Source organism: Peromyscus leucopus, chromosome 13 (assembly GCF_004664715.2).
Source record: "Peromyscus leucopus breed LL Stock chromosome 13, UCI_PerLeu_2.1, whole genome shotgun sequence".
In the NCBI taxonomy this organism is placed as follows: Eukaryota; Metazoa; Chordata; class Mammalia; order Rodentia; family Cricetidae; genus Peromyscus; species Peromyscus leucopus.
Window position 1 is genome coordinate 64,542,829 of NC_051074.1, and position 14,394 is coordinate 64,557,222.

General features: G+C 38.0%; 1 protein-coding gene across 1 annotated transcript in view; it reads right to left on the minus strand.

The window, feature by feature from the left end:
* Positions 1-383: 383 nt before the first annotated feature.
* Positions 384-14,394, minus strand: part of Col3a1 (collagen type III alpha 1 chain) — a 36,344-nt gene continuing 22,333 nt past the window's right edge. The window contains exons 25-51 of the mRNA XM_028887056.2: positions 14,341-14,394; positions 14,177-14,230; positions 13,802-13,855; positions 13,264-13,317; positions 12,734-12,778; positions 12,099-12,197; positions 11,905-12,012; positions 11,613-11,666; positions 10,970-11,023; positions 10,834-10,887; positions 10,125-10,178; positions 9,459-9,566; positions 9,134-9,187; positions 8,801-8,854; positions 8,446-8,607; positions 8,228-8,335; positions 7,260-7,367; positions 6,238-6,291; positions 6,046-6,153; positions 5,471-5,524; positions 4,892-4,999; positions 4,563-4,616; positions 4,358-4,465; positions 3,238-3,529; positions 2,121-2,308; positions 1,549-1,791; positions 384-813 (exon numbers count right to left, since the gene is read on the minus strand). Of these exons, the coding sequence (XP_028742889.1) occupies positions 667-813; positions 1,549-1,791; positions 2,121-2,308; positions 3,238-3,529; positions 4,358-4,465; positions 4,563-4,616; positions 4,892-4,999; positions 5,471-5,524; positions 6,046-6,153; positions 6,238-6,291; positions 7,260-7,367; positions 8,228-8,335; positions 8,446-8,607; positions 8,801-8,854; positions 9,134-9,187; positions 9,459-9,566; positions 10,125-10,178; positions 10,834-10,887; positions 10,970-11,023; positions 11,613-11,666; positions 11,905-12,012; positions 12,099-12,197; positions 12,734-12,778; positions 13,264-13,317; positions 13,802-13,855; positions 14,177-14,230; positions 14,341-14,394 (2,634 nt within the window). The 3' untranslated portion in view covers positions 384-666. The remainder of the gene's footprint in view (positions 814-1,548; positions 1,792-2,120; positions 2,309-3,237; positions 3,530-4,357; positions 4,466-4,562; positions 4,617-4,891; positions 5,000-5,470; positions 5,525-6,045; positions 6,154-6,237; positions 6,292-7,259; positions 7,368-8,227; positions 8,336-8,445; positions 8,608-8,800; positions 8,855-9,133; positions 9,188-9,458; positions 9,567-10,124; positions 10,179-10,833; positions 10,888-10,969; positions 11,024-11,612; positions 11,667-11,904; positions 12,013-12,098; positions 12,198-12,733; positions 12,779-13,263; positions 13,318-13,801; positions 13,856-14,176; positions 14,231-14,340) is intronic.

Here is a 14,394-nt window from a genome sequence, read left to right on the forward strand (position 1 = left end):
ACATGTATCTTTAAAGCCCTCCCAAATATTTGAAAGTTCACCAGCAATAACAGAAGAAAAGCACCTTTAAAAGCATTGGTATCTATGATGAAGACACTTGTGAACTGAAAGCACTCCTTCAAACTCCTACTCTGCAGTCTACTTTTCTATTTTACCAACATTCTACATGTAACCGATGAAATTCATAAGTTTTGTCAAGTTATACATAATGGTGTAGTCTTCTAGAACTCAGAATTTATCTGTCTGACCAGTTGAGGTAGTTAGAATAGGGAGGTCATTTCTAATTTCACCTTTGCCTGTTTAGAAAAGAAAGATATTCTTTTGCTGGTGAGTGTGACCGTTGTTCTGCAGGTGGGCTAGAGTCCAAAGAATGTAACACAGTGTTATCATAAAAGTGTTGACATTTATTTATTATAGCACCATTGAGACATTTTGAAGTTGGAATTGGTAGAAAAAAAAATAAAACAAAAGCATTTGAACTGTACTGGGTGGATGGAAGGGCAAAAAAGATTGTATTATTTTTTTGTCAAATTATACTTTTTTTCCAAAAATTTGGAAATAAATAACTGGAATTTAGTAGGTCACTTGCACTGATTGACAAGATTATAACAAAAAGAACACATGGATGCGAATTTTGTTTTGCTGGGGTTTCAGATAGAGTTTGGCTTATAAAAAGCAAACAGGGCCAATGTCCACACCAAATTCTTGATCGGGACCACCGATGTCATAGGGTGCGATGTCTATGATGGGTAGTCTCAGGGCCTTGCGTGTTCGATATTCAAAGACTGTTTTGCTCCATTCCCCGGTGTGTTTCTATTCAAAAGAGAAAAAAATTGTAAGAAAAGAGCCATGGCATTATATTTACATAGATAGTCTACTTAACTGATCATGTTGGAAAACTGTCTTCTGCTCTGAAGTGCACATGGAACCTTCTAGACATATGGGAACTTCTGTATTTGAAGCTTTAAATCTCTTGGTTGATAAATAAAAGTATTAGTCAAAGCCTGGTAAGACTCAATAGTTAACCCAGAAGGGGGATTACCATAGCCTAACCCATTCTCAAGTCTGGTTCTGATTGTTGCTTTCATATTATAGCTGCTTTAGTAAGAAGTGGGTGAGTCACTCACAATGGGAGTGGCTAGTGTTAGAAGTGAGTTCTCCTTTTAATAAATTATGAGAAAAAAAGAATAGATTTTAAGACAGACTTTACATCTTTACATTTTTAAAAGCATAGTAATGTCTGATAGACCTTATATAATAAATATTATGTATAATATACAGCCAATATCCCAGTTATTAGAGTTTTATGAGTTTAAATTTCAATCATTTTCATTTCAACATTTTTCCATCTAGAAGTTAGGGTATATTCAATTTTTGCAATGTTTAACATTTTCTAGAACAAATAGGTAGATGTTAAGTAATTCATGCCACTAGACAGCTTCTGTCTCCCTTATTGTTTCTGTTTCCTCTTAACAAAATAGTTTGGATGATTAAGCAACAAATTCTGACAATATTTGCCATCCTGCTTTCAAAGACGTTGTTACTTACAGCACAGCCGTCCTCCAGAACTGTGTAAGTGAATTTGCTGTTTCCTTCAGCCTTGAATTCCCCTTCGTTGGAGCCCATCAGCTTTAGAGACTTCTTGACATTGCCACTGGCCTGATCCATGTAGGCAATACTGTTCTTGCAGTGGTATGTAATGTTCTGGGAGGCCCTGCTGGAGAGGAGCCTGAGGTATGCCAGCTGTACGTCAAGGACATCTTCAGGAAGATCGGGATTGCCATAGCTGAACTGTAACAAGACAAAAGAATATATCAAAGGTCATGACTGCAGCCCAAGGCAAAGAATTCATGCAATATTAGCACATATATTGCACTGTAAGTTCTTCATATACGTTATATAATTATATTTTAGTGTATGCAGAAGTAAATGCCTTAGCAAATAAAGAAAGGGTTTATACTCAACTGATCTGGTACAATTTAGTCTTTTATAGGAGTAATAGTTTTCTAAACAAACAAGTGTTTGTGGTGTTCTACTTAGTAACCATAAAGAAGTAAAAGGAAAAATAAAATGTCAGGTACTTAGACATACCCTGATTTAAAAGGTATATCTTTTCTTACCTGAAATCCACCATTCATAGATTCTCCAAACCAAACATGTTTCTTTTCAGCAGCCGAGTCTGTCCACCAGTTCTTCCGTGGAACAGTCATAGGGCTGGCATTTATACATGTTTCCCCAGTTTCCATGTTACAGAACACTTTGATAGCATCCATCTTGCAACCTTGGTTAGGATCAACCCAATATTCTCCTGAAAAGTCACCAAAACAGATAATGGGAATTGGTTATAAAATTCAGAATTGGAGCCTAGGCCAGAAGATTTGCTTGTTTATTTGGTTGAGAGTATTGAGTGCTAATGCATTTGTTTTTTATATATATATATAGCACAACTGGTTGATATTTCTGAAGTGATAAGATAGTAAGAACTATGTAAGTACTAAAATTAAAAATAGTATTGTCATTGACTGATATATAGATTGGTGTGTTGTACTTGTCTAAATCTCACTTTTGTTTTAAAGATAACATTCTAGTCCAGATTTACAGCACCATAGTTTAACTTAACTGATACTTACTTCCTGTGTTAAGTAATGCCCAAAGGTTACTCTGAGCAAAAGCAGTGATCTATGTCAAGATATTTAAAAGATATTTCAAAATTTGAAAATAATAGACCAATTTTATATTGATTATAATAAATATATTTAGTAATAAAAATAAAATTAGACATCCAATAGTAGATAGAAGACAGAAATAGTTTAAGGAAAAAAATTGAAATTTAATCATTATTTCATTAAAATGAATTCTAATAAATATATAATAAAAACAATTAAATAATAAAATAATGCATATCTAACTATGGGAAGAGAATGATACATGCCATTTGATCATTTAAATAATTTTTGTTTTGATATTTAGAAATATTTGTACTAAATTTTTTGTGAAACTGTCCTTAAAATTTCTTATATTTGAAATATTTTTCAGTTATTTATGTTATACTTCAAATAGACCTTCAAATATTGTTTTTCCCCTTTACTATCAAGTGTTTTAAACTTAATTAACAATGTTTGAATAGTATAATGGCTTTAAAATATTTTCTATCAGAAAAATTTTCTTGGCCAAATTCTAATAGAGGCAGATTTCTCTGTAAGCCTACAGCCACAAGTGATAAAGACTCAAACATACCACTCTTGAGTTCTGGGTGACAGAATTTCAGGTCTCTGCAGTTCCGAGCAGGGTTTTTACGAGAACCATCAGGACTAATGAGACTCTCTATTTGTCCATTGACAGATTTGAGTGAAGACATAATCTCCTCGGTGTTGATCTTGAAATCCATTGGTTCATCACCATAATATGGTGAAAATCCACCAGACTTTTCACCTCCACCTCCAAGGGCAGCAGCACCTCCACCACAGCAAGGACCAGGTGCACCAGGAGGTCCAGGGGGGCCTGGCTGCCCAGGGTGGCCTGGCGAGCCCTAGGTGAGTAAAAATATGCACATTGAAGTGTTTTCCTTGGATCTCCACTGAAGGACTGTGCCATTTGTCTAGGAAAATGGATTGTAAGCAATCCACATACGCTTCCACAATTACTTTAATTTTAAAAAATGTAGATGATTTTGTAGTCTCATGATTGTCAATTTATAGCAAATGTAATTCATTACCAACAAATACATTATTTTATTATGTAAGAATAAACAGGATTGAGCAAAAACTTCATCGTTTCTCCTGTATGAAGATGTAAGCAAACAGCCCAGAAGGCACAATTTAAATATGGCCATGAGAAAGAATAAAACAGGGACTTTATCTTCTGGATCAAATTCCCCATTACCATTGTATCTTTGTGCTTTCAACTTAATTGGTTTTTCATTTGTCACATGTATATTTGTCAAAACAATGACTTGTTACTGCATTTGCCCCAAAGCTGTGGAGTATGAAGGCACTAGCCATGACTTTATCAGTAGCAAGACAGGAATTGTAAAAGTTGTTTAATTGTAAAATGTCTACAAAAATAAAATTATTTCTGTGAGTTCTTTGGTGTGAGATCAACATGGCATAGTTTATTTGGTTAGTTGAATAGATGTCATTATATCAACATATCACTCATCCAACTATAATTTTTTTTCTCTAAGTTGCTGTGGCATAAAAAGTCTTAATGTAATCAAGACTGTGTTGAATTAACCCTCATTTTTTACAGTAAGTGATTACACTGTACTCAACTGACTACCTCAGTTTAAAAGCAAGGCTGTGTTTGAGAAACAATGGACTACACCAAGTTAAATCATGTGAATGTGAGCAGCGTTTACCTCAGATCCTCTTTCACCTCTGTTGCCTCGAGGTCCTGGCGGTCCAATGGGACCCGGATGCCCACTCGTTCCATCTTTTCCAGGAGGCCCATGTGGTCCAACTGGTCCCTTAAGACATGAACACGGTGTTATGATGCTAGAATGTATTCCTGCAGTGTAAGCATTGCGAAATGTGCACCTTCTGATGTACTTCTATGACACTTACTCTGGGACCTGCAGGTCCAGGACTACCAACTGCACCCTGGTGACCGGCAGCACCCTGGAAAGCAAGGAAAGATAAAATCCAGTGAAGATCTCCCACGGCTTAGGGAAGGGACTGTTAAAGATCAGTCCAGAATGCAATGGTCATGATGAACTAAACTTCTCCCTTTCACTTCATTTTTTTTTCCATGCCAAACCATTATTTTCAATAAGCTCTTGAGTTCGCATCTCATCTCTTGTAGTTTATAAGTTCAGAGGTGGGAAGTGTTCTCGTCTGAGTGTCTCTCATCAGTCACGCAGTGAAGGAGTGCTTGTGAAAGCAGACGCACTTACGGGAGAACCTGGGGGACCTGGATTGCCGGGGAATCCTCGGTGTCCTTTGATGCCATTGGAACCACGCTCACCAGTTTCACCCTTGTCTCCTCGTGGACCTTGGGGACCCTATAGAAATATATTTCAAATTAGGGTCATTAGTACACAGACATATTGAGAGAATAAAATTGAATTCATAATAAGCCTATTATAATTTACAGAATTCTATTAGCTTTATAATAATAAATCTGTTATATTATATAGCATCCTGCTAGATTGTTGTAATAAATGTATCATATTCTATAGAATCCCATTAGCTAGAAATCCCCACCCAGAGATACTTCACAAATAACAAAGGTTATTTCAGTTTAAAGTTTGGATTGGTGATTGCAGTCCTCATCACTGATGTCTGTATGATTAGCTGCATGGAACTTGGAGTTTAGAAGCTGAACTGTTTTCTGTATCATCAAATTTAAGTTTGTATTTTCTTCATAGTTGTGTGTCTGTCATCCTAACCATTTTCTAGACATTTCAAAAAGCAGCAGCATGTTTTTTACACTCTAACATGAGTTTAAGAACACAACAGCACTCAATACTTACAGGAGCACCTCGAGCTCCAGCAGGTCCTGGAGCACCAGAAGGACCAGCAGGCCCCTAGGAGGCAAACACACAGGTGAGCGCCTGCATGGGGACTGAGCACAGTCACTCATTCAACTCCATCTAAAAAGTTGAGTGTAGGGAGGACAGGACGATCTGAGAGGACTAAGGGAGGGGAAACATGATTAAGATATATTGTATAAAAAGTTAACTAAAAAATGTAATTTAATTAAAAAATTAAATACAATGAACAGTTCTGAAATTTCACAAAAAAGAAAATAGTTCTCCTGGCTTCATTGTGGTTTGGTAATAGTACACATACTACTATTGGAAGCTAAGATTGCTCTGTCTTTCAAAATCTGTTCCCTTCCTCCATCTTTACAAAGGAGTCTAAACAAAAGAAGCAGGAAAAGAGTTCTGTTAATTCTGACTGCATTCCTGCAGCAAAGAGACAGACACCCCGATTCATACTGACAGAAATCCACACAGACAGATCAGGATGTGCACGGTGACATCCTATCAGACCCCATTCTCTTTCTGAGGGCACAGATGTAGAGAAAGAGCGGGTCAGAACTCACGGTTTCGCCTCTGTCTCCGCTTTTCCCAGATGGACCCACGGGACCAGGTGGGCCTGGATGACCAGGAGCGCCCGGAGCACCAGGAGAACCGTTTTCACCCCGATCACCCTGGAACACATTCACAGATCTCACGTAACTACGACGGCCATCGGATTTAATTATGTTTGTCTGCCATACATGGGTTTGTTATACCTTGCCACCGGGAGATCCATCTCTTCCTGGCTGACCGTCTGATCCAGGGTTTCCCTGGTTAAAAGGGGAAGAGGAGACGGACGACTTGAAATTATCCAAATACTATGCAAGCCTTTTATTCTTTTTAAAGATCATGTCTAATTAGTATTCACAGTATTAGATACCACTATGACATTTTTGAACAAAGAATATTTTAGTAAATTTTCCTTCCCTCTCATGTCCTATCCTCTTGCTGCCCCTGTCTCCCAGTGGGAGCAAAAGGTTGTTTATTGGTGACAAGAAATTCCATATATTACAACGTGGTTTAGCTCTTTGAAGAATTATAATTCTTTGGCAGACATGTAGGATGTCTATTTTCTTAAAATTTCACAAAATAATGTGAAGAGAATAATAATGGAAAAAACAACCTTAAAATGGTATTTATGGTACAGCTAACAAATAAGTTTGAGAAATGCAGATCTATAATTATGATGGAAATCTAAAGCTAAAGTTTACTTAACATTCCCACATTAAATACAGCTCTCAAAAATCACATAGCACCCTGTTAAAATGTATTTTGTTAATGTAAATATTAACTGAAAAATTAAGTGTAATTATCAATGAATAAAGAAATTTTATACAAAATTATATGTTGTAATTTTCTTTATTAACCCATTTCCTAAATCAGTTAAGCAGCTACATTTTTCTCATTAATAAATTTTTTGGGACATATTGGTCATAGGCTTTTATGCTATCCTAACTTACAACAGGATGATTATCAGAGAGGCTACATGGACCCACACCTATATTTTCACAGACATTAGGGGTTCTCTAACTAATACTTGAATTTCAGACGGCAGAGATGGTTCAGTGGCTAGAGGGACTTCTGACTAAATCTGATGACTGGAGTTCAGTCCAGGGGAGCTACATGTGCGCGCACACACACAAACACAACCAAGTAAGTATAATTGAAAAAGAAAGTAGATCAAACAATTTTGAATTTTAGCTAACTGGTTGAACACATTCTTTGAATTGCTACTTACATCCCTCCCAGGTTCACCAGCTGTACCAGGTTGACCAGGAAGACCTTGGGGTCCAGGAGGACCTCGTTCCCCATTATGGCCACTGGTTCCCGGTTTTCCACTTTCACCCTGTGTAAAAATAAATAAAAGACATTTCACTTTAAGACACCAACTAGTAGGGTGTTACAAGATTTATTTATTTTGGAGGGGGGAAATGCGTTTTATTCAATTTCTATTGATGTTCAGCTTTCTTGAAACCATGTCCTTCATAGGGGAAAAATTGGGAGAGCAAGCTTTTTGGGTTTTCCTAACTGCACAGGGATTTAGAATGGCAAAAAGCTCTTTTAAAAAATTTGATTGTAGAGCAATAGAAATAATAATGACACTATCATCTTGGTGACCATGAAAATCAGGATTTATTAGATATTGCTAGATATGCTAATTCCTATCAATTTCCTGCTATTATTTTTCTGACTTATTTTGAAAATGATGCATGAAGTGTCACATTATGAAATCTGATACAAATGGAACTGTGTTAGCTTATTTGCTGAATGCACATTTCAGATACCAAGCACTGTAATGTTATGGTAATGTCAATGAAAGAAAACCAAGAGTGCAAAAATGACTTGAAGTGATGAGTAATTGACATCAATTAAAGCCTCATGTATTTATGAGCTGAAACAGTTTCTCCCTTCATAGTTATAGTGAATAAATTGAAGAATGCTCACAAGTTTCCAAACAGTGGTGTTTGAAAATGCAAGATTGTTTTTCTGTGATCTTGGCTTGTCTTGATTCAAGGCTTGTTTATGACTTGCTTTGCCTATATATTTCGGAATGATTTAATAAAAGTTTTCTTTTTGCAAGCCTAGAAGTGTCAAGAAGGTCTGCTCTTTCATATTCACCAGAAACCATCTCATATCTGATACAGTGAGCAAATCTCTGCCTCCAGGAAGGGAAACAAGAATCCGGTGCAGGGTCACTACACTTACCTTGATACCTTGAGGCCCAGGGCTGCCCCTGGGACCTGGCATGCCTGGTGGTCCAGCAAGACCTCGTGCTCCTGTAAGTCCTGCAATTCCAAGTGGGCCTGGGGATCCCTGTTGCAATAGATAAGGAAGATGAAGCTCAGTTCTACACAGTTATATTTCCCTTATCAAATCTGTTTTCAAAATATATGGTCGATCAACAGAACAACAGAGACACTTACAGGAGGTCCCTGAGCACCAGGTGGTCCCTTCTCTCCAGGTTGGCCAGCATCGCCTTTTGGTCCAGCTACTCCAGGGTTGCCAGGAGCACCACTGTTACCAGCAGGACCTGGAGGGCCGTCCTTGCCAGGAGCACCGCTAGGCCCTGGAGGGCCCGGGTTACCCTGCGAATAATTGAAATTTAAATATGCACATTAATAGTTTTTGTTTTGTTTTATTTTTGTCCTTGCCTTTTACTTATTTTCAATTTCATGTGGGATTTGGCAGATGCATATCAAAATACCACTTCCTCATTCTAGATATACGAAGTCTTTCTCCAAGATATATTGAAAAAAGGCTGGAAAGTACTTTACTCACATTGTTACCAGGAGGACCAGGAAGACCACGCCCACCAGGAAAGCCAGCAGCACCCTGTGAAATGGAAACACTCTCATTAGTGCAACACTGAAACATGAATCTGTGCACACACAAATGTGAAGATAAGGAATGGGCCAGGACCTGAATTCCATCTTAAGGTTATTTATGGTTTGCCCCCTCTGCTTCAAATTCACACACCGCTATCATTGACTAACTGACTTTCACTTTCTCTCTGAGGCTCTAGTGTCATTAGGTGGTCTTTAAGTAGATTGGACTCAATAAATCTTTTCAGTAACGATTCATAGAGTGATGGTTAAGAGGATCAGTACTCACAGGACCACCAGGACTGCCACGTTCACCCTTGACACCCTGAGGACCAGGAGGACCCTAAACACAAAAGGGAAGAAGGGCATATTAAGCAGAGCACTGAAATAAAAATATGACAAAAGCATTAAGCATTAGGCGACTAGCAATGTTCCCCTGAAGAGATTAAAATAGCTCACATCTGATCATAGCTAGACTACTGAATCCAAAATTCAAATTAAGGACTATATTCCTATAGAGATTATATTCTCCCATAACACAAAAATCTTACATGGAATGTTAAATTATTAATAAACCAAAATGTTTTATGGGATTGTTTAGCAATAAGACTTACAGCGGGTCCAGAACCTCCAGCGGGCCCTGCAGGTCCAGGAGCGCCTCCCTCACCCTTCTCTCCAGGGGCACCTCTTTCTCCTTTAGCACCAGGTTCGCCATTCTGTCCCTGCACAGAGCAACAGCCACAGCCTGTGAGCCGGCTTCCTTCACAATGCACTTTTTTAGAACATAGAAACATGTTTAAAACTGGGAAGATGTTGCCATCAAATAGGAATAGGAGGCTCTCTGAAGACATGCCAAAGCAAAATCAGTCAAAATATTGTGAGAGAAAAAGAGGAAGACGAAGAGGAGGAGCAAGAGGAAGAGGAGGAGGAGGAAACAAGAACAAGAAGAAGGAAGAGGTAGAGGAAGAAAAGGAAGAAGAAGAAGAAGAAGACATGATTTGCCATTAGGGAGAAAGTGTTTCCAAGGGCTGTAAATTTGAAAGTGAGCATCATGATGCTGCATTGCCTCCTTGTCGAAGCATTAAGGAGGATTGGTGTTTAATCTGCCTAAAACTTAAACACTGAAAATTAATTAAACATCAACTTAAAAACTGGTAAAGTAACTTCAAAGGGTAAAGAGGCTGAAGAAAGACCAGAACCAGAGTAACTTGTATATGCTAGTGTTCAGCACAATGGTAAAATGGGTATTGTGACATTCATGCTTAGACATCCATACTTACAGGAGCACCAGGGAAGCCCGCAGGTCCTGGAGGCCCGTGTTCACCTCTCTCACCCTGAAGGGAAAGATAGTGTTAGTTCACAGTGAAGACCTTCCCCACACGGATCATGCAGTGTCTTCTGTATCATCTCGTCATCCTTACATGGGAAATGTGCTAATGCAGCAAACACAGTTTAACCTAAAAGCCTTTTTTACTTCTCATCAAAATTAGAAAGGAACACCGGAACTGTTGATTTCTTCTGTCTCCGGACTGTGGTGCAACTTGAAAGGAATATGTCTTCAAAGTGTTCAAATATGAATACATTTAATTATATAACTTCTAAATATAAAGTATTTAAAATATGGCAAAAGGTTAAGACATCAATTAATATATTGATTAAACAAAAGCATGGGCTGTAGCTTTGAGTTTCAAGCCTTTTTAAAGGCAAAGGATCTTTTTATTTGGAAGATGCTTCTTACAAAATTTAAGAAATGATCATTTAGAAATGTATAGTATTTTTCAATTTTTGTACTTTCCCCAGAGTTATTCAGGAAATAACAGTATCTTAAAATAACCTCATGTGGATTTTAAAATTTTTAAATATTTTCTTGCATCACCTGTATTTTAAAGGTAGAGCCAAGCATGAGGTAGAGTACCAGGGGCAAAGCTACTAAAACAAGACAATGACCTGTGTGGGGTCGAGTATGTTGAAAATGCCTTTAACACTTACCGGGCCACCTCGAGGTCCAGCTATACCCGGAAGTCCAGGGGCACCACCTTCACCCTGAGAAAAAGCCAAATGATGCTGTCGTTGTTCTGTATCTACTAAAGCAAAGGTTGACTTTTGTTTCCAAAAGTGTCATTACCTTATCTCCAGGCTGACCAGCTGGGCCAGGGGGGCCAATAGGACCAGTAGGACCCTGCAGAAAGATAGGTTTTAGCTTGAGAGAAATGAACATCCTTTCTTGTATTAATCAGAGTATAGAGACACTCATCTACTAAAGTGGAAAGGTTTTTGTTCTCTCCTAGCTCAATGATACCTTCATTGCTATGTGTGAATATGAGAGAGCCTAGTAAATTCAATATTCTGTGAGTATGATCATAGAAGGTAATTTAATTCAGTGAGTTCACTGATTCATTCTTTTTTTAACCTTTATTAGAGAAGATAAATAAAAAGTGATGTAAGATTGTATAATATCTTTTAAAAACTATTTAACAATACTAATTGCTTTGGATTTTGTTGACTCATTATGATAGTCATTCCTGGCTTTTGATTTTTATATTATTAAGGATTCTCTTCATCCTTATGGCACTGTAGAACTATCAGGGAGTGATAGATACAAACTAAGAATTTAAAAAGTCAAGTGATTAGTGTCTTTTTAATGTCCAGAATGTGGTAACATGGTTTCATTTAATGAGAGTAGTTTTTTGAAGCAGTGGAAGCTGAAGTAGGGTATACCACACATTGCATATTATCAAGACTCATTTCTCAGAAATATGAATACTCACCCTTGGCCCATCCTTTCCTGGAGCTCCATCAGCTCCTGCACCTCCTGGTTCACCCTGCCAAACAAAAGCCAGTGTCATCCACCCAGTGAAAGTCGAACAAGAAGGGAAGCCCTCAGGATTTGCTGGCATTAAAGTTGGTAGTTGGATTAATAATTGCTGTAGGACTCTATGTCAAATTTCACTTAAAATAAAATAGCAATAATTTTGAAATTAGTTTCTAGCAATGTAGCTTTCCTTTAATCTACAAAGTCTGGTTTTTTTTTTTTTAGAATCAAGATAAAACAATCAATACCTTTTCACCCTTTGGACCAGGACTCCCAGGACCTCCTCTCTCTCCAGGCATCCCTTGTAGACCAGGAGAACCAGAAGCACCAGGGGGACCAGGGGGACCAGCAGGGCCCTGCAATGAAAAGATGAACGGCAGATGACAAGAAAGCAACAGAAGTTTATCTTCTAAAGTCCAGGGCAATCAGAAACTACATTTACCTTTCCTCCCTCAGGGCCAGGGGGTCCAGCTCCTCCTCTAAGACCAGGGGTCCCTGCATTTCCAGGGGGTCCCCGTTCTCCAGGGGCACCGGAGTCACCCTATCAATGAAAATGTAACATCCACATCAGAAACACATTATTAGAAAAGAAAACCACTGTAAATTATATAATTTTGATTGTCTACTAGGTTTTTTAACTTATACTTATTAATAGTTTTGAAATTCTTATGAGTATAAAACCTTGATTAGTTGTCTGAGAACAGGGATCTTTAGCAAGTGTAAAACAATGAAATGTGTATATGTTCTGGTTAAGGTAAAAGTGTCTTTGAAATAATTACTGCTATTATTCATAGAGGTAAAGTTTACATTTCTTCCAGCAGGACAATATCTGTAGGAAACCCACATATTAGCAGCATTTCTTCTTGAGTGGCTGAGGCTGTGGTGCTTATTAATGTTAGAGAAACAGAGTGTGCCAATGGAGCAAGAAGTGCAACGCATTGGAAATGCATGCAGTGCGCTTACATGGATTTACCTTCAAAGCAAAGAACCTTTTGGTTCAATGTACTAAAAGAAAACAAAAGTGTTCCCCTAATCAGTTGCTCCATAACATAGTTAAAAAGTTAACATAGAAATTACCTTGCCACCAGGAGCTCCAGGTGCACCAGCTTCACCCTTTGGACCCTAGAAGATCAGCATTATGTATGGTAAGCATTTGCCAGTATCCTTTGCACAATTAATAAGTCGCATCGATATCTGCTGTGTCTGTATGTTGTACAGTTGTTTAAATTTCAAAGCTATGCACTTTAATTAGCTCTGTTGTTTTATAGAAAAGTTTAAACTGTATGAATGACATAAGTAACTAATCTTTGTTTTGTTGTTGCTTCTGAGACAGGGTCTCATGTAACTCAAACTCACTGTGTAGCCAAGGATGACCTTGAACTTCTGATAATCCTATATACCTCACCAAAGGAAATGGACAGACAGGTAGGTACTTAGTGTATACTCTGCTAGCAATCTAACAGAGGGTTTCACACATGCAAGCAAGCCATTCTTTCAATTGATCTACACCATCAAAACTCAGCTACTAGGTCATACAAAGTTAATAGATCAATGCTTTTGATTTTTTTATGTAGTTGCTAACTTTTAAAAAATAAAGTGCAACTTACTGGTTCACCTGGCTTTCCATTTTCTCCTGGAGGACCACCGGTACCAGGTATTCCCTGCAAATGAACAGTAACACCGTGTGATCACTTCAAACACGGCTTTGTGAAAGCTTCTCACAAGTAATCATATTTTTGAAGGTAGTACATGACACGATTTTCATATTTTTTAAGGTATAGAATGTTTGCCCTATTTAAACTAATGGCAGATAGAGTGTGATTGTGCCTTACAAACCTGTGCTCATACCTGTATTTTTGTTTCTGTATATACAGATGGATTGATGAATAAGGGAAGATGAATTTAGCTACATTGACTTTTTATTGTGATAGAAAGCATATAGAATTGTAGAAGCTCAGTTCATGTTTAATAGCTTTACATGTACATTCTAGAATAGTCAAAGAAGAAACTACTATTAACATTTTGTTTCTGTGAACATGTAGCATGGTAACAAAAATTTTGAAGTATATGGCACAAAATAGGTATGAAATGAAATTATGGAATTGTCTGTGAAAAGCCAATAACATTCAAAGAATAAGCTCTTACTTGTAATCCTTGTGGACCAGGGGGTCCGGACTCTCCCTTGTCACCAGCTGGACCCTATATTGAGAAACACAATGATATACTCCATTGTAAAATCGTCCTTTCCTGGTTAGTATACTGTTCACATCTCCACAGGCCTATTGCTTACTTTAAGGGTTAAGAATATGAAGATTAGGGAAAACTTGGGCTATAGAAGATACTCAAGCCAAGGTAGTACAACAGACAGTTAATGTCAGCATTTAACTCAATAACAAAATAAGGAAGCATAGTTACTTTTTGGTGAAATATTATAACACAGTGTAGCGATAGCATAATTTCTGAAGGCTTGCCCTGCTCTATTTCCACTCTGCCTCTATCCTCAGTTATGTAAGTACTTACAGTAGGGCCTGGGGGACCCTGAGGTCCAGTTTCACCATTCTTTCCAGCAGGGCCCTACAACAATGACAGTTAGGGAAGCAGAATTAATACATGAAGCCAGTTCTGAGACTGGAGATGACTAAATTGCTTAGCTAGCCAGAAAAAGACAAAAGAAAGCCACATACTGGAAGGCCAGGTCCTCCAGGGCCACCCCGTTCTCCATTCTTGCCAGGAGCACC